Raw genomic sequence first — 19,402 nt, 5'->3', positions numbered from 1 at the left:
CAACACTGCATGTGACGTTTAAGATTCCACTGTATGGTGTTAACAACACATGTTCCAGCCAGATGTTGGCAACCAGGTCTGTCCTAAACAAAGGAATGTGTGCTCTGCTTAATTTGTATTTAAGCACTAAACAGAGTCATCAAGCAGGAGATGAAACAAAGGAAGCTCAAACAGTGAAGAAACATTCTTCCCCAGACTTTGGTGGCCAGGCCACCGCTTCCCGCAGTTCCGATTGGCCTGGAACGGTGAACTGTAGTCACTGGGAGCTGCGGGGGACTGTGCCTGCAGACAGTCAACGTCCGCAAAACGTCTCGCGGCTCGCAATCAGCTTAGCCTGATGGGCCGCATGCTGCCCGCAGGTTGCCCACCACTGGTTTAAATTGTATCCAGGTAAGTCACAGTAATGTCTTACACTAATGCCAAAGTATTTTTGATGAATTATGTTCCTTACCTCCATGCGTAATTCCAAAGACTTTCTTTGCCTTTTTACTTCTGCCACATATTTTGCAGGTGATTTTAAGTGTACTATATGCAGCGTTTGTGCTGAACCCTCAAATATATAATCTTCGCTTAATTTTAATGAGCAAAATGTTCTGCTACACTGAACTCCATGAGCCCTTTATTCCCACAGTAAATCTGTTCTGAACATCCTGAAGGCCAAGCTTTCAAATACGTTAAGTGAGAACAAGCCACGGGTCATTTCTCTCACTTAACAGTGACCTGTAAATATTTTAGCATAAATGAAGCGAAAATACATTTGTGTGCTGAATTGTTTCAAAGGGCGTGGTGATCGTGATGGGGAATCATTCTGGGTGTAACTAATTTTAAACCAATTTTTTTTCCTCTCAATTCAGTTCAGGTTTCCTGAACTTGAGTTGGGCTGCTCAACTCTTGTGATTCCCCTCACACTGTAGCTACCACTTGTAGAAATATGCACCCAACTCACAGAAGGTTACACATATTTTACAAACATTTTGAATTTTTTTTAAGTCTATAAAATTGCCATTAAAAAGTATCACCAAAATCCTGACCTAATTTTTCGACCATTTTAAAAAGTAACCCCAATCAATCAGAAGCGAAATTCATATAAGCGTTTTGTCAGAAATGCTCTGCTGACATGAAAAAGAAAATATCTGATTCTTCAAAACATTAGATAAACTACCTGAATATGAAGACAAGTGAAAACCTGGTTTGTTAACATATCACATTAGTACTTCTTACTTCAAATTACAAATGAGTGAATTTGCATGCTATGATCAGTACAAACAGCTAGAAAATTCATGTACCCTTAAATTCTAGAGGTTCTGTGCCAAAGAGAGTATATAAATAAAAAAAGTTTCCATCCATTTTATATTCATATTTTTGTAATGGTACTTATTTCTAAGTGAAATAAGAACTCATTAAAATATGTTGTTGATATAAAGTTCAAAGCCACTTACCAACTGCAAATATAATCATAGAATCATAGGAAGGGCCCTCGAGAGGTCATCTAGTCCACACCCCTGCATGCATGGCCGGACTAAGTATTATCTAGAACATCCCTGACAGGTGTTTGTCTAATCTGCTCTTAAAAATCTCCAACGATGCAGATTCCACAACCTCCCTAGGCAATTTATTTCAGTGCTTAACCCCACCAAGACAGTTATGAAGCTTTTCCTAATGTCCAACCTAGACCACCCTTGCTGCAATTTAAGCCCATTGCTTCTTGTCCTATCCTCAGAGGTTAAGGAGAACAATTTTTCTCCCTCCTCCTTGTAACAACCTTTTATGTGCTTGAAAACTGTTATGTTCCCCTTCACTCTTCTCTTCTCCCGACTAAACAAATCCAATTTTTTCTATCTTCCTTCACAGGTCATGTTTTCTAGATCTTTAATCATTTTTGGTGTTCTTCTCTGGACTTTCTCCAATTTGTCCACATCTTTTCTGAAATGTGGCACTAAGAACTGGACACAATACTCCACCCGAGGCCTAATCAGGGCCGAGTAGAGCGGAAGAATTACTTCCTGATTACAAAACTCCTGCTAATACATGCCAGAATGATGTTTGTTTTTTTTTCTCAACAGTGTTACACTGTTGACTCATATTTAGCTTGTGATGCACTATGACCCCCAGATCTCTTTCTGTACTACTCCTTCCTAGACAGTCATTTCCCATTTTGTGCAACCGATTGTTCCTTCCTAAGAGAAGTACTTTGCAATTGTCTTTATTGATTACTTGCTTAATGACAGAAACACACAAATCTCTTTTCATAGCTCACAAGACAGACTACTACATCATACACAGTACATGCAAAGAAATCACAGCTACAGCAACACACAACAGGATGATTCACTTTAGAGCATTTTTAGGTGTGCTGGCAGAGAGTTCCAAAGGCATCAGGCAATACTTTCAATCACCAATTTAATCCTTGAAGTGAACCATCCATCATATAATAGATCTTGAAAATGTACATAATCTTTCATAAAAGCTATCTCAAAATGCTTTACAGATATAATGAAACACTACTACTAGGAAAGGTGTGTTAGCATTGACTTTGTTTACATATTCCCACATTCCAAAAAAAATTTGCCATCAAAACTTGTTCTACTATACAAATTTAAAAAAAAAAAGTCAACCCAACTAGTTGAAAGCATTTAATGTTTTAAAAACTGTTAGTTTTCCTTACTACAGTAACTGCAGTTCTCCAAGATTATTGCTTGTACTGATATTCACTCTGTAATGAGCAATAATTCATCCTTAAACTCAAGTGGGGATTGAGAGGTCTCATTTGAACAATGACCGTAGGATTCTTCTACCAAATTTAAGATCTAATCTAGAAGCTAAATCCAGGAAGTAATTCTGTACAAAAGTACAGACTGAATTCCAGGTAACAGTATTTCGTATTTCAGTGACAAAAACATCTGACACAAGCAGAAGAGGTCACCTTACACCTGAATGAGTGTGCTCCAATACCTATCATTTTAATACTCACTAATTGATAGGAAGAAAGTATACAGAATCTAATTCACTTAGATAATCTGAGTGGAAACTAGCTAATCCCCAAAAATATCCCTGTGTGCTACCAGGAACCCCAGTGGTTTACTGTACAGTTTAGTCCTGTTCAGATAGTAAATATCCTCTTCACGTCCAAACAATGTGGTCTGGCATCTTTTTACAGTGAATGGAGCATTCGGAAAAATACCAGTAGACAGGATGTTTGGTTTAAATTAAAATCAGGAACCACCTTTGATAGGAATTTGAGGAAGGCATGTTGTTGTACCATCTTAAGAAATACCATATTCAGTGAATCAGCCATTAGTGTCTGAATACCCAAGGCTGAACTGATACAATTACCACGAGGTGAAACGCAAGTTGAAAAGGTGGTTCTATTACCTGGGCGAGCACCACATTTAAATCCCATTATGGGATGGAAACCAAAGAGGTGGAAATATACAAGGTAGACCTTTTAAAAATTTCTCCGCTGTAAAATTAAGAGAGTCCTGTCCCAGTAGTGAAATGCGGCCAAAGTCATAGGCAGGTATACTCTCACTGAGCTAAAGGTGCGCCCAGACTGTTTAAAGTGCAGCAGGCAGCCCACAATAAAGGGAGTAGAAAACTAGCAAGGATTAGACACCATCTGTCTTGCGCAAATGAAAAATCACTTTCATTTCATAAAGGAGGAATTTCTAGTGGAAAGCCACACTAATCTGCTTTCCAACACAGTTTTCTGGACATCTTCAGAGCAGTTCCAGTCCAAGCTGTTCAGTCAGCTAGCATCCTAGGCTGACAGACACCCACATCTTGTATCTTTTCTTAAATAAGACTGAGTGTTCTTTGGGACAGGGACTGTCTTTTACAAAGTCTGTATAGTGTTTAGCACATGGGGCTCCCAACCCTGATTAGTGTCTCCAGTCATTATAGTATTACAAAGAAACAACAATAGTAACAACAATCTTCTGAATCCCAGGCTGCTAAGCCCACATTAACCGCTAGGGCCAGCGACCTAACAGACCATAAGGATAAGACATATCTTGAAGAGGATCTACAGTGCTGAGACAAATAGAGAATTTTGAGGGAGAGGGATTCCAGAGCAAATCACAGGCCCTATTCCAGATGGCAGGGGTATAATCTCTCAAGCATAATCTCCCAGGGTATGGAACATGAGATAAACGGAATGAGGACGGCAGCAAGAGTCACCAGCAAGGAGCTACAGAAAAAGAAAAGGAAACACACCAGATGCAGAAGAGTTGCAGAAGAGGCTAGTGCTATGGAACCTGACCCCTGTCCAAGTTTATGATTGGGCTACATGGAAGCAATTGACTTCCAGGAATGCTGCTCTGGTGAATTAGACACTGAAGGAATCCAAGGTAGAAGAGTTCTCTCATCAAAGAGACAGATTTTGTCCAAAGAAATCTGCCACAGAATTTTTCATTTCTGTAAGATGTTTTTTCAACTTTGCCTAATGCAGAAGTCTCCCTCATCCCTTTCAATGAGCAAACAAAAAAAGCGATATTTCTTGACAACATAATATGTTGACTTTACTTTAAAAAGTGACAGTATTAAAAAGACCATAAATAAAGAATTGTAAGAGCAGCAAGATGTTGCAAGAAATAGGAATCTTTACAAATTCATTCATTTAAACTGGTTTCAAACAATCTTACCTTGCTATCAAGATTCTTCATGGTTAACAAATCAAGCGTTTTAAGGGAATGACCTGTAGGTGAAATAAAATAGAGGCAGACGTGGATGCGAGTGTCATGGTAGTTGTACAAGGAGCGTTTAATTTTCAGTTCTTCCTGGAGGTAGGCCTCAAATTGTGCGTCTATGTAATCCACTATTGGCTGATAGCTGGGGAAAAAAATGTGATGTGTTAGCAATCAAAGATTAGTTTCTCTCAGATAGAGAGGGACTAAAAAAGGGAATCCCTGTTATATTTTTCTGCATACTATTGCTTATGCCTTGGGGAATTCTGTGCCACTGCGCAATGCAGAATTTTCAGAAATGAATGTTGTGCCCGCAGAATTTCCTTTCCCCCACAGAAATAGGTTGCAGTGCTGCTAGCTACCACCAGGGACCATTGCACTCAGCAGAGCATAGCTTGCACATAGAAGACATTACTGGTGAGAGGGAACTAGAGAGTTCCTGGCAGCTGCAGTTCCCAGCATGCCCTGAGGGAAAGAGAGGGTGGTGCGCAGGAAACTCAACACAAGCCTGGGACCGAGCATCAGGTTGTTTCTCCCTCTGGAACCCTGGGCTCTGGGAGGGGGATGGGGGAGAAGGTGTGTCTGGGCAAGGGGGCCCGCAGTTGGGCTGTGAGGAGGAGGGAGTTCAAATGTATTGGCTGGAGGTGGCCCTGCAGGTGGGCGGGGGGGGGAGGGGGTTGTGAGTGTCTGGCCCCGCAGCTGGGCTGGGGAGGGAGGGTAGATGGGGGTAGAGAAAGAGCAACTGGGTTGTCATAGGGGTTTATTTAACTCTACTCCCGGGGGCATTTTTGTGTGTCTGTATTGTTACAGACATACTTGCTGACAGGTATTTTGAAATAAATTACCAAAATAACTAAAACTGGTGTGATTATATAGTGTTATTTTGACAAATAAAATTTGCAGAATTTTAAAATATTGTGTGCAGAATTTTTAATTTTTTGGAGCAGAATTCCCCCAGGAGTATATTGCTTTACATATCAACTATATACACTGGAAGCTCAAGAAGTCATATGCTAGAACAGGATATTAAATGTATGGATAGTGATCAAACTGTCTATGCAATGTAAAACTAAAGTTACTGAATACTAGTTTAAGAAACTAATGCAGCACAGGATGGGTGAAGGATACAGTTAAATTTTTCTCTATTGGTGATGAAAAGCAGAGTATATCAGCTATGCTTTTCACTGAAATCCTTAACTGATCCATTTAATGGACTTCTGTAATTTCTGTAGTCTCACAATTCAATCTTGGAAATAACAGATGATCACTATAAATAGCATGTGACTGATACTGTCCATAATCATGATATTTTCACATCTTTTGGAGATCAGTATTGTGTTTTGGGGAGCTTTATTACTGGTAAATGTGTGTAAGAGAGCAGGAACTTATCTAAAGAATGAGAATCTGATTTGTATTTTAACTACATTTTAAAGATTCTTTGCCCTGTTTTGTATGATCCAAATTATGATCCATAATATATCTTCAAAACATGTTATTGTACACATAAGAGCAGCAGGTCCTGAGTATCTGTTGCTGCACAGAGTGTAGACCAAATCATGGGAGGCGAAATTTCAAAGGCACTGATTACATGGAAAGCGAATTTGAAAGAGGTAGAAGACAGCCTTGCTTGCAATATGAAATATTTTACTGCGTATCATTAACACCAGCATCTCAGATTTTTCTTTATCATCTAAACATTGTTCATCAAAGAAATGGGCAAGACTAGGCAAGTCACTAGCAGGAACACTCTTTCGTTGGTATCCTATGCTATAATGTTAATTAAGGCTGCGAGTTTGTCACGGAAGTCACAGATTCCGTGACTTTCCATGATCTCCGTGACTTCTGCAGCGGCCGGTGGGAACTGCGGGGGTGGTGCCGGCAGGCGGAGGCAGCGCGCAGAACTGCCTGGCCACGCCTCCGCCTAGGACCTGAGGGAGGGGGATGTCTCCGTTTCCAGGGAGCCCCCCAAGTAAGCGCCACTCAGAGCCCACCTCACACCATTCTATGCCCCAATCCTCTGCCACACCCAAACTCTGCTGCTGCTGGGGGTGAGGAGGAGGTGCGGAGCCTGCTGGCCCTGCCACCCATGCCCCCACCACCAGCGGGGGTCCTGGGCCACACACCACTGCCTACCTGCCCTCCACCACCAGCGGGGGTCCAGGCTGCGCACAAACACCTGTCCCCCACCCCACTAGCATTCGGGCCGCCCTCCTCCAGCACCCGCGGCTCCCCCGGGTACCCCTCTCCCCACAAATTTTAGTCTGGAGTGAAAAGTAACGGACAGGTCACGGGCCATGAATTTTTGTTTACTGCCCGTGACCTGCCCATGACTTTTACTAAAAATACGCATGACTAAAATGTAGCCTTAATGTTCATCTATGTTCTGGAAGTGAATGGACAACCTCCATCCATGCCCAACACTACTTGGCTCTTAAATGATGCAAATTATTATTTAAAATGCTTCATAGTACTGGTCATTCCAATAAAAGTCTGAAGAAAATCAGTACAATAATTGATGAATTTAAATATTCATAAACTGAACTGACAGAAAAGAAAACTCTACACTCACTAGCTGTGTAATGCTCCATCTTCTAAATACGCTGTTCAACTTCAAATATACCTACATTTAAAAAATCCAGATGATTTTTCTTCCAATTTACATTGTTTTGTAGATCCCACTGAAACTTAAAAACACAACTCTGTAGAGAACATATTGTACTGTAACTTACTATCTGTATAATTATATGAAAGTTCAAAAAATGCCCATCACTATTATATATTTTATTGATATAATTTGTAACACATTATAAAGCCATGAACACATGAGGGCAGAGTAAATGTTGATTTCTCAAATGATTTGCTTGACAAGAAGAAAATACAATCAATTAATTACGTGGAAAAATGTATAATTAAATATCTGGAGTACATATGTAATTTGTACCACACATTTTTCTTAATCACATACCTAACTTGAAAAGCCTACTCTCAGACTCCACAGTTCAAGACAAGGTTATTTTCCATAATCAAATTCTTACCACACAAAGAAACACTAACCTATCTTCTTTGTTTATCTGGTCACCAAATCCCACTGTATTTACAATGGTCAGTTTCAACCGAACATTGCTTTCCTGGAGTTCGTACGTCTGAGCTCGGAGTCTTACATTTGGTTGAAAATGTGTTGATACGCGGTCATCAAAAGTGGTGTTAAACAAAGTATCTATCAAGGTTGATTTTCCAATTCCAGTCTCCCCTAAAAAAATTAAAAGAAAAAGTAAGAAGTTTGCATTTGCATATATTTGTACAAAGCATAATAGATGTTATTATAGTTATTGCCCCCTTAAAAGAGTTTAAATAGAAATTACCTGTACATTGGCTTCTCCAAATATATGAGCAAATTCCTCTTTCTGACCCTTAGAAGCACCAGTAAATGTGTTTTGTACAAAAAAATCAATTGCCAGTGCCTCATTACCTTGAATGTTCCCTCAAACCTTCAATTCCTTGACAAGTAGAACATATGCACACACACCTACCAGTACTCAAAGGGAAAACAACAACAAAACACACCTTTGAGCAGTAAGGGAATTCCTTTTGTGCCTCTCACTAGAATCTTAAGATCCAAGAATAGGATTAGTGTTTTATAAATGAGAAATAAAGATTATTTAGTGTGCTTACATAGGCCTGCCGTGGTGGCCTAGGCACCAACATTCCAAAAATCAGTGGGGGACAGGGAAAAAGAGAAAACCTTAACACCAAGAACACTTTACTATTTCATTAAGTCAGTAGTAAAACCACAGCTATCCATCTTCACTATGTTACACAAGTTTTAAGATTACCTATTCCATGCGTATAGGGAGGTCTGTTCTTCAACCACACCAGCTAATAGACAGAGAGGAAGTGAAGGACAATTATGGGTTGGTGTAGATTATTTATACCCTTGCTCAATTCAGTGTTGGGTTTCAGGAAGATGCATGGTTGTGTGTCTGCCTGTATATCCAAAGAACTCCAATATATTCAGCCAGAAAATTAATAAGTATAAAAATGCTTCAAGATCTCCTACCTATAGACCTGGAAGTGGCTTGGGTTCAGTTATCTGAAATACTTTACCTATGGGGAAGAGTTGGATGTAGACCACAAGTTTTAAAGAATCCTAGAAGTTGCTCATGAAACAAGACTTAAGGCATCCTCAAGCCTGATCGTGAAAGTACTGTACAACAAAGATAATCAAAAGGATGGTTGCGAATAAAAAGAGGCACATTATGGTTCATAGTTAAAAAGGCAAAAACACCCTAGGATCACATTGGATCAATATTGCAGTCATTTCCTTATAGGAGGTAACAGTAACCTTGTCATCCACTTTTTTTAAATTAATATTTGTGCCAAGAGATAGTTTATGGTCAAATACTTAATATTCACTGCTGTCAATAATAAAAAAAGTATATTACTTACCAATACAAAGAATGTTGAAGCAGAAGCCCTGGTTGATGGATTTGTTAACCAACTGATCTGGTAAGCTATCAAAACCAACATGGCCAGACAGAGATAAGGGTCGACAATTATCATTTTGCTGTGGAAAAATGATTATTTAAGAAAATGTGTTGCCAAACAATTAACAGTGATAAACAGGGAGATCTACGAGTAAACTACAACTCTTCTTCAGGTATAGTAAATGACAGAAGAAAACATTAACAGTTTGTAAAGTCTGTCAGTGGAACAATAAGTATCAACTCATTTAGTGAAATGATGGCATAAATAGTTAAGTTTTACTGTAGCAGCTAATTTGCCATCAAAGCCACTGAAGTGAATGGGACTACTCACATGATTAAAGTTAAGCACATGCTTAAGTGACTTGTGAGATCAGAGCCTATAAACAAAAGAAAGCACACTAGTCTAATGAAAATGGAAACTTGTGGATGAAGGATATCCCACTGATTTACCTCTAAAAATAAAGAAAAAATTCAGAGAAGAACATGAGAGACAGCAGGAGTTCAAAATAGAGACTGAAAACTTGAGGAAAGGTACACACAGATAAAAACGTATTCTAAATGTGTGAGCGGTGAGAATTTTTTAATGTGTAAAATTATCCATACATCACAACTATAATGGATATTATTACATATGTAGTTAGAATACCAGAAGTGGATAGTTCTTTTTAAATTATTTAATAATGAATTGGTACTTAGATACCTTGGTGATGGGTATATGAGAAATGCCTAACATAAACAGTCTAAAATAAAAGGAAATATTCTTTTTCCACATATTAACTGTAGAACTTGAAATGCAATTTAAGAAACAACCAGTCAGCATAAACAGATGGACAAAACCATGATTAGCCACAGGTCCATGTTATTCTGTGTTCCTATGTTTCCAATCATCAAACCACTATCAATTCCCTAAGCCTTCCAATACAGCCAGCATCCTAAGACTTAACCTGGGTTTACATTCTAGCCTTTGCCTACTTCACTAAGTTTGGGGGATTTGTATTTAAATTTAGAAGCTCAGGGGAAAAAGTATCATCCTTTACACTGAATATGTTTGGACATATTTCAGTCAGGCCTTTTGATGTTAGTTTAGTACTTATGAAACTGCGCTGAATCTTTCTAGCACACATCTCTTATAATAATTTAAATATTTATTCATTCTCTTCTTGATTTTCATGTGTGAGGCTAAAGGCTACTCTCATTCCCATATTAGACTGATAGTGCTGGAAAAATGTACATAGACAAAAACAATTTAAGGAGAAAACGCTACATTTTAGGACTATTGAACATGGTGCTTCTAAAATTAACATGGTATTAACTGAAAACAAGTTCAAATATAGTCACAATCTGAAAAAGAAAAAATGACAATACACCTCAGGAAAGGCACTCTAATGTGTGGGAGCCAATATAAAAAAAGAGACAGAGATGGGTGTTGAAACAAACAAATGGGACATGGAGTCCCTGATGGAGCAGAGGGGACAACAGGCAACATAAAAGACAAGATTATATAAACCACGAAGGTGAACACAAGAACAGCACTTCTGTCTAACAAAACTGAAGATACAACCTGGTATATGAACAAAAATCAAGCTATATTATTTCTTCATAACACCAACAATTAAGATTTGACACACACAGAGGATGTTAGAGTCTCAGCACAATTGTAGAGGGATACCATGTCTTTCATATCCTGAAAAAAGAAAAGGCGTACTTGTGGCACCTTATGGACTAACCAATTTATTTGAGCATGAGCTTTCGTGAGCTACAGCTCACTTCATCGGATGCAACCTGGTCATATCCTGGTCATTGGCCTAAATCCCGACTATGTTAGTTGTGTCCTAAATTACCATGCAACTGTTTGCTATGTTGCATAAGTCACTAACAGTCTCAGTGGACAAATGTCTACAAAAACACAACAACAAATGTCACCAATCCATCTATGTCAGGATTTGAACCCATCAACAGAGTCGCATAGAGAAAGCTACCGATGGACTTTCTGTACTTGCTCAGTGGAAAAATAGAGGACCCAGTCTCTATAGCTGTCAATCTGGTACCTTTTACTTTAAAAAATAAAAAAAATTAAAAGTATTCCAGATGATGAATTCAGCTTCCAAGTTCATTAACAATGAAGATGACTGAATAGAACAAATTTTCACTGCAAAGCGGATAATGGCACTGAAGTATAGTAAACATGTGCAACAACAGGATGCCTTTTAATGATTAATTTCCTAAATATAACCATACTTCACTACACAACAAAAACTTTGACTATAGCAGTGTTATGTAGTTCATATCAAAAGTCCAACTTGGCTTATTTCCTTGGGTCCTTGAACTTCTGCCACATCAGATACTTGCAGATGAGTGTTTTGGTCAGGAAACTGAGTGGCTCAACTTCTGCCAGAGATATTTATATCATTTTCAAAATTTCTTCAGATATATGAATTCTTGGAACAGCAGCAAATTTGAGAATGTAACTATATGGGTACAACATATTTACTATATTTCTTATCTTCACTCAGTACATAAATTATGAATGGAAATTAGATTTTCATATTATTATTCTTAGAGTATAAAACCACAAGGTACAAAATCTCATTTCAGACGTGAGATATGAGAATGAGTAACTTGTAAAACAGATTTCAGAACCAGTACATGGACAAATTTAACTAATAAAATATTTGCACAGATGTGTACAGTTATCTGAAGCCTCAAGCATTTATGGATTTATTTTCACAACTTCCTTGTGCAATAGAGAAGTCTTAATGTTACAGATGAGTCACAGATGGCATTAATTGATTTGTATACATTCCAAGAGAAAAAGTGAAAGAGCCAGGAAATGAACCTGGATTCCCAAGTTCCATCCTCGCCCCTTATCCACAAGATCATCCTATCTTCTTCTTTCTAGCAGAACACTCTTTAAATAGCATCAGCTGCTGAAGGTGCAAAATCAGCAATGGATCAAGAATGCATCAGAAAATTCTGCTATGTTACCAGTTTCAAATGTGAATAAACAGACTTTACATTACTTTTTTTTTTTTTTTAAATTCTTTAGAATTGAAAAACAGTTGAACAGATTTTGTTCTCCTGTGCTGATATTTAGAAGGATCTTTTGAGCGGGTCCAACTGCAATACCAAACATGTATTCCTCCTCCCACTTTCTTGTCCACACACAGGCCCGCCTGCTGACTCTTTGGTTTCAGTTTCACTGCAGCTATTAATGGTAAACACTCTCTTTGGACTTGTCTAAACACAAAATTTGTACTGCTTTAACTATACCACTATAGTTAAAATAGCATACACCCTCCCCAGTGTGGACACAGTTATACTGATATAAAGATGACTTACACCAAAATAATGGAATTTATTCCCATACCGGAAGGGGAAGAAGATATACTAGTATATGTACCTTTATAGAAGTATAACCTGAAACCGTACCAAGGGGGTTGTATTGGTACAACTACTTCATTTAAAAAATAAAAAATAATAATAATAAAAAAAAGCACACCCCTAGCCCAAATAATCATACTGGTACAAAAAAATATGTGTAGACCAAGACTTTCTCTGTCTAAAGTAGGAATGTAACTAATGTCTTCAAACATAACCTAACATTTTAAAACATTTGTTAGTTGGGCTTTTTGGTGTAGCTTAGGCCATGACCAAAAAAATACTGCTATTCTTCCTCATCTGTGGGAAAGGGTCTGGCAAAGGCATGCAAAAGGAGATCAAGATCCCTCTATGCCTCCTTGAACAACAGGAAGCAGACTGGCTCCTAGATGCTCTCGATGGAGGTCACCAGTATGCCCCAAAGAGAAGATGGTGCATTATATTGGTAAGGTTGGTTCTGACAGGGTTGATCTGGTCATTGCCATGCCAGAGGTGGATACACTTGGGCTCTTGAGTGTCTCTGGTTTGTAGAGAAACTCTCACCTTGGTGATCTGAGAGATGAAAGGCTCCCTGCTGGATGAAGAACAGAAGGTGTGTCCTAGTGATGGAGATGAAGAATAAACATCATTGAGAGGCAGCACTGAGGACTGAGGAGACCTCAGTACTGGAAGTTAAGAAACACACACCGGTACCAAGTGTAGAAACACTGGTGCCAATGGTGATGCCTGGGACATAGTTTATCTTCTCCAACATAGAATCAGCCACTACCAACAAAGATTCCATCGATGGTGCCAATCTCGGTGCCAGCGTCAATGCCAGTGTCAATGTCAGCGTTTGGAAACATACCTAATTACTGAGCATGGCTTGTGCTTCTTTGGTGCTGAGCCAGAGACTAAGCCCACATCACTTGTCTGTTTGAGGAGTGGGCTTAGTGCACTTGTTCCCCGAAGAGCAAAGATTTGGGCCTCTATTTATGGGAAGAAAGGGACTGGTGCCGGGAGCCATGCGCATCCCAGTGTTTCGATTTTTCCTTGCTTCAGCAAGGAAACGGTAACAGTCTTCTGTGTAAGGGTGGTAATTGGTATCGGGGCACTCCTTGATGGTGGATCCCTACTTGACAACGCAGAGGATTTTTTACAGGTACCAACCTTGGATGTTGCATGCTGCCTGGCAGGGGTACTAGCTGACAGAGACTTATCAGATGTCTGATCAGTTTTGTATATTGATCCTCACCCCTTGCGGTCTCATACATAGGCACCGAATTTCTAATCTGCTGGGGGGAGGGGTGCCCCCGGCTCCGCTCAGGCCCCGCCCCCACTCCACCCCTTTCCCACTCCCTCTCCGCTCCCGCCCAGTTCTGTCCCCTCCCCTGAGCGCCTTGCGCCCTTGCTCCTCCCCCACAGCGCCTCCTGACACCGCAAAAGAGCTGATCTGCAGCAGGCGCTGGGAGGGAAGGGGAGGTGCTGATTGATGGGGTCTGCCGACGGGCAGGAAGCACTGGGAAGAGGGGGAGATTCTGGTAGGGGGGCTGCCGTTGGATGTTCCAGCTCCACGGAATTGGCGCCTAGGGTCTCACGTTCTTCTCATACATTTCTTGAGGAGATATAGCTTCAGCTGAATGTCTCTGGACTGCCTCATTCTTACTGAGCAGTCTTGCACACCGCTTCCCCGAGACAAAACAGAGAGTAGCTATGGCTGTCAGTGAATGGAATTAATCCATTCAGGATTGACATGGGTTGAAATCCAAGGGCTTTGAATCTACCATTTTGGCATGTGCAGAGGGACAGAAAGCAGAGAGACAAATAAAATGTAAGGGGATGTACCGGGGGAAAAATACTTTAAAGGGAGTTAACCCTAACTACCTAATTTGCAATTGAAGTTAAATTCCACTAAGGGTAGTGGGCGGACACTACTTGTTCTGTCTTGTTTCCATATGTAGTAAGAGGGAACAGAAGGATGGTTGTGATCACTCTGTACTTTCTTCCCCCAACAGGAGCACATGGAGGCAGCTGCAAGTCTAACGGACATTGCTATTCAACAGATTTTGATCTCATACAACACGTGACACATGTATACCTACAGTGGGACACACACAGACACATACCCCAAGAACTCCTCTGTGGTATTTGATCAACCCTGTAATAAGTTTGGGGGTTTCTTCAGAGTCTTAACTCCATTATCACCTGGTTTTCCAATTGATGAAAAAAGTCAGCAGTCAAGTAGGATGGGACATAACGCACCTACAAGCAGACTAACTTATAAAATTGTAAAATGGCAGTATTACTGACTTAACGGCTTTAGAAAATTGTTGGGCAAATGTCTTTTCTGAACAAAATTGCAATACGTGAGCTATGAAAACATCAGTTTTTGGTTACAACTCAACTATATCATACAAGCATTTATAGCAAGGGGCAGGAGTGAAGTTATTTAAATTGTATATTATACTTAAAAGACTAATAAGTTAACTACAACGTATCTTTCAAATCCTAATAACTTCTAAACAACAAGCTTTCCCACTATACTGAACAACACTGAAGACACGTTTCTATTCTAAAGAAGAACTGTAGCAATTCCTGCTGCAGGATTGTTCATCTTCAATTATTCTAGTTTGTTTTCTTTCAGGTATAGCTACAGTACTTTACACACTTGCATCATAAGCAGTCTTACAATTCTATTCATATTATGTATTGGTAATTTATACAATTCCTTTGTTGAATCACGATGAAATTCTCCTAAAAATTTTATGTTTGTTTTTCTGTGAAGATTGAATGCCAACCCCATTCAATTAAAATTGTCTGGAGCACTTTACTACTATTTGTTAATTTGAGAAATTAGACTATTTGTCTCCACTTCCCTCTAACTATGATATCTACAATCCAATCTAAAATTGTGTTTCCAAACTACCCTCGAACTTGTCCCATCCATTTTTATATTGGTCCCCTCCCCTCCCTGCTATTCTCCTGGGTAATGTTTGTTTGCTTGTGCTGCCCTATCTAGAATTCTCTTGCCTCTCCAAATCTGTAAGCCTACTGATAAATTTTAAATCCCCACCACATTTCATTTTTGCTGATACTGCATTTTTTCAAATCTCCTCTCAGTGTAGTTAACCCACAAGAATACTATGTGGCATATTTATCTTTTAAATTTCAACTCTTCTTTTATGCTAGTCTTTTGCAGTTTTTCCCTTCTGCTCATATAAAAGAGTCATGAGTCCAGCCTGTGAAACTTTTGTTCTCTAGTTTACTCCCTCTATAATTCTTTCTATACAGAATGCTATATACAACATGCAATATAAAACTGCAATCGGAGACCTCCTGGACTACGACCGGGGAGACTGGCTGGATCCCCTGACGCTCGCTCAGCGCATGGGGCTCTCCAGACCTTGTACTCCCCTGCGCATACTTCAGGAGGTGAGGGCCGCTTTGCCGGCCACTGCTCGGGTTTACCTTGACCGGGTCCTGCAAGAGGGCGCGCCCTGCCCACCCTCCACCCCAGGCCCTCCGGACCTTTTCATCGGGCCCCTGCCCCGTGGACCCGACCTATCCCCCCGCCCCTTCACCGTGAGCCGGCTCCACGAGCTGCAGCCGGTCCGGTTCTAGACCGCGCCAAAGAAACATCTCTACATGCTCGTGCTCCACACCCTTCATGTCCTCACCCTCATGTCCTGCCCTAACAGAAAGTGGTGGGACCTCCTGCCACCTCTAGAGGGTGAGGAGCCCTGGTGGGCCAGCTTATATTCCACCTTAGTCCCAAAGCCCGCCGAGGATATCAGCTGGCGGCTCCTTCATGGGGCCGTGAGCACGGGTGTGTACTTGGCGCGTTTCACCCCAATCCCGGACACCTGCCCCTTTTGCGGCATGAGGGAAACCCTGGCACACGTCTACCTGGAATGCGCCAGGTTGCAGCTCCTATTCAAGCTCCTCACGAATATTTTGTTAAGGTTTTGTTTGCACTCTTCCCCTCACCTCCTTATTTACGCACTCCCTGTCCATGGCCCCACTAAGTCGCGGGACCTCCTAGTCAACCTCCTCCTGGCCCTGGCTAAAGTGGCCATCTATAAAACCAGGGTGAGGAGGTTGGCTGATGGAATCTCCTGCGACTGTGGGGCCTATTTCCGATCCTCTGTCCGTTCACGTCTCTGGGCAGAGTTCCTCTGGGCAGTGTCCACTGACTCCCTTGACGCCTTTGAGGAGCAGTGGGCACTCTCCGGGGTCCTCTGCTCGATGTCCCAGTCCGGTTCCCTTCGTTTGACCCTTTGACTGCACTCCCGTCCCTGTTGTTCATTAGTTGTCCCCGTAATTACTTGGTTTTCCAGGTCCTGTGGACCCCCCCCTTAGGCTGGGGGGGGGATCCTTTAGTAGTGGGTGGGCTTTGCCCGCCCACTTCCTGGATCCCAATAAGGCAATATAAAGCATAATTAAATATTCACAAAATGGAATGCAATGGGCTACTTCTTTTGGATGGACCAAAGCAGTGTTCAGCACTGAATCTAGGGGCAAGTCTGGAAAGTGAAGGAAAAGAGACTTCGCACTTCTCCGATTGGGAGTAATCAGGGCACAATTCTACCACAACACTTCTCTAATCTATGTCACTACAATGGCCCCCAGGGACTATCCAACAGCCAAGAATCATCAGCATTCAGCACTTTGGTCACACACCTTTCAAAATGCCTCATCTGACAGAAAAGCACAAGAACAGCCAACTAAACTCTACCCAGGGATTCCTCTAAACAAGACAAATCCCCAGCTGGTTATTTAGGCCACTTTGGTGTCCCTCATGTCTCTAACAAAGCAACACCTGAGATGGAACAGGGCAGAAGATGTGTCTTTATGTCATGAGCTAATCAAACTATTCATGGCACCTTAGAGACTAACAAATTTATTTGAGCATAAGCTTTCGTGAGCTACAGCTCACTTCATCGGATGCATGTATTTTCCACTGCATGCATCCGATGAAGTGAGCTGTAGCTCACGAAAGTTTATGCTCAAATAAATTTGTTAGTTTCTAAGGTCCCACAAGTACTCCTTTTCTTTTTGCGGACACAGACTAACACAGCTGCTACTCTGAAACCTGTCAAATTATTCACTACATCAAAAATAAAAGTGAATCTGGGCCAAGTTTGGGATTTGTGTATCTGAAGAACAAGGAAGAAGTGGAAAGTTGACAGGATTTGCCAGGATGCAGAGCAAGGTTTTCCTTGAAGCATGTGAACACATAACCAAGACTATTAGATTTTTGTTGTTGTTGTAAATATGCAGCAACTCTCATCCATTTTGAGCAAGATAAAGCCTCAGAATGGGATCTTCTAGTAATAATTTTAGAACGCTGACAGAGCCTGCAAACTGTAGTCAACAGACATGCAGGTGTATGGGCCTCGTACACAGGTTCAGTACAGGATTATGGCATGATACACATTTCTGTTCACAATTTTACCTATAAACTGAGAGTAAATTGACAAATTTGCTCATTATTAGAAATTATTTGGGGAATTTTTTTATTCAAACGTATGCTGTGCATTGTTTGGGAGCTACAGTTCGCAACCATTATGGATAGCAAATACTCTAACTATAAATGTATGGTGTCAGAGTAGCAGCCGTGTTAGTCTGTATTCACAAAAAGGAGTACTTGTGGCACCTTAGAGACTAACCAATTTATTTGAGCATAAGCTTTCGTGAGCTGTAGCTCACAAAAGCTTATGCTCAAGTAAATTGGTTAGTCTCTAAGGTGCCACAAGTACTCCTTTTCTTTTTATAAATTTATGCTGCATGACTGGTAATCTGAATAGCACTGGATTGGTTCCTATGTCTGGATGGCTCCCAAATTGACAATTTTCAAGATTGCCACTTTTTGAATACTTCTGAAGTAATTACATATTTTAACAAGTATTCATAACCCTACCTTGCTGTTAGCATTTTTGCCGGGACAAATGTAAAAGCAGTCACAAGTGAAAGCTGTTGTAAGTACAGTTGAAGCAAACTCATGGTTCTTATGTGAATCAATGTTCATAAGCTTTTTTTTTCCCCCCCTCATCTCGACTTGCTAACAACAAATTTAAAGTTCCACCTCAGTCTAGAGCGAAAAGGAAGCATTCAGAAAGAATAAAAGTTAAGCTAATGCATCACGGTGTCACGCCGACCGACGCTTCCCTCCTTTGGTTTGCTCATAACGTGGAAGGACAGCTCTGAGGGCACAGCCCGGAGTCTTCCCAGACTTTTACAACCAAACACTGATTTGAATGGGGGAGTCGCCCGCTTTGCGGGCCTCCATCGCCCAGCGGCGCGTAAGGGGCTTTGAGATCCTGGGGTGGAAACCGAAGGGCAAAACCCTGACCCTGTCCTATGCCCTGCTCCCCGCCCCTGCCCCTCGCCGCGAGCTCGCCACACACGAGTCTCCCTCGGGGGCGTCTCACGAGCTCGTTGTGGGTGACTCGGCGGGGGGGAGCAGGGACCGTGGGGGCAAGGGGCTGTGGCGGACGGTGACTGGGGGGCGGGGGGGAGCCTGGGGCCGGCATGACGCGCTCAGCCCGGGGGGAAGGGGCCGGGCGCGGCTCGGACCGGGGTCTCTGCGGCCTGGCCCGGCGGAGGAAGTTTTTCGGGTGCGGTCGGAGGGGAGACCGGGGGCGGGGGCAGAGAGAGAGAGAGAGACGAGAAAGTTTCACGCGCCCCCGGGCGGGACTCACCAGCTGCCGAGCGACCTCGGAGGAAGCCATGACACCGGGCGGCCGCCGCGGGAGGGGGAGGGGCGCGGCGCGCGGGAAGCTCCAGGCGGTTGGAATGTAACCGGCCGCAGCTGGAGGGTCCGCGCGCGGGGAGGGAGGGGGCGGGGCCAAGCAAACGGGCGGGGAGGGGCGTGGCGCA

The 19,402-nt window shown here is 41.7% G+C and overlaps 1 protein-coding gene across 5 annotated transcripts in view; it reads right to left on the bottom strand.

Annotated features, from left to right (window-relative positions):
• The window catches only part of SEPTIN10 (septin 10), a 49,896-nt gene extending 30,509 nt beyond the window's left edge, over window positions 1-19,387 (bottom strand). For 3 of the 5 annotated variants that reach the window (XR_006287505.1, XM_037897460.2, XM_043536183.1), the window contains exons 1-4: window positions 19,225-19,377; window positions 9,129-9,246; window positions 7,737-7,932; window positions 4,641-4,827 (exon numbers count right to left, since the gene is read on the bottom strand). Coding sequence is in view for 4 of the 5 variants with exons in the window: in XM_037897460.2 (XP_037753388.1) it covers window positions 4,641-4,827; window positions 7,737-7,932; window positions 9,129-9,246; window positions 19,225-19,254 (531 nt within the window). In the remaining variant the exon portion in view is untranslated. Of the gene's footprint in view, window positions 1-4,640; window positions 4,828-7,736; window positions 7,933-9,128; window positions 9,247-19,224 lie in introns of all 5 variants that reach the window. The other 2 variants (XM_037897462.2, XM_043536179.1) reach the window with 2 other exon arrangements.
• Window positions 19,388-19,402: the final 15 nt, after the last annotated feature.

This window comes from Chelonia mydas, chromosome 1, assembly GCF_015237465.2.
Source record: "Chelonia mydas isolate rCheMyd1 chromosome 1, rCheMyd1.pri.v2, whole genome shotgun sequence".
In the NCBI taxonomy this organism is placed as follows: Eukaryota; Metazoa; Chordata; order Testudines; family Cheloniidae; genus Chelonia; species Chelonia mydas.
This window is presented reverse-complemented; position numbering and strand designations above follow the sequence as displayed.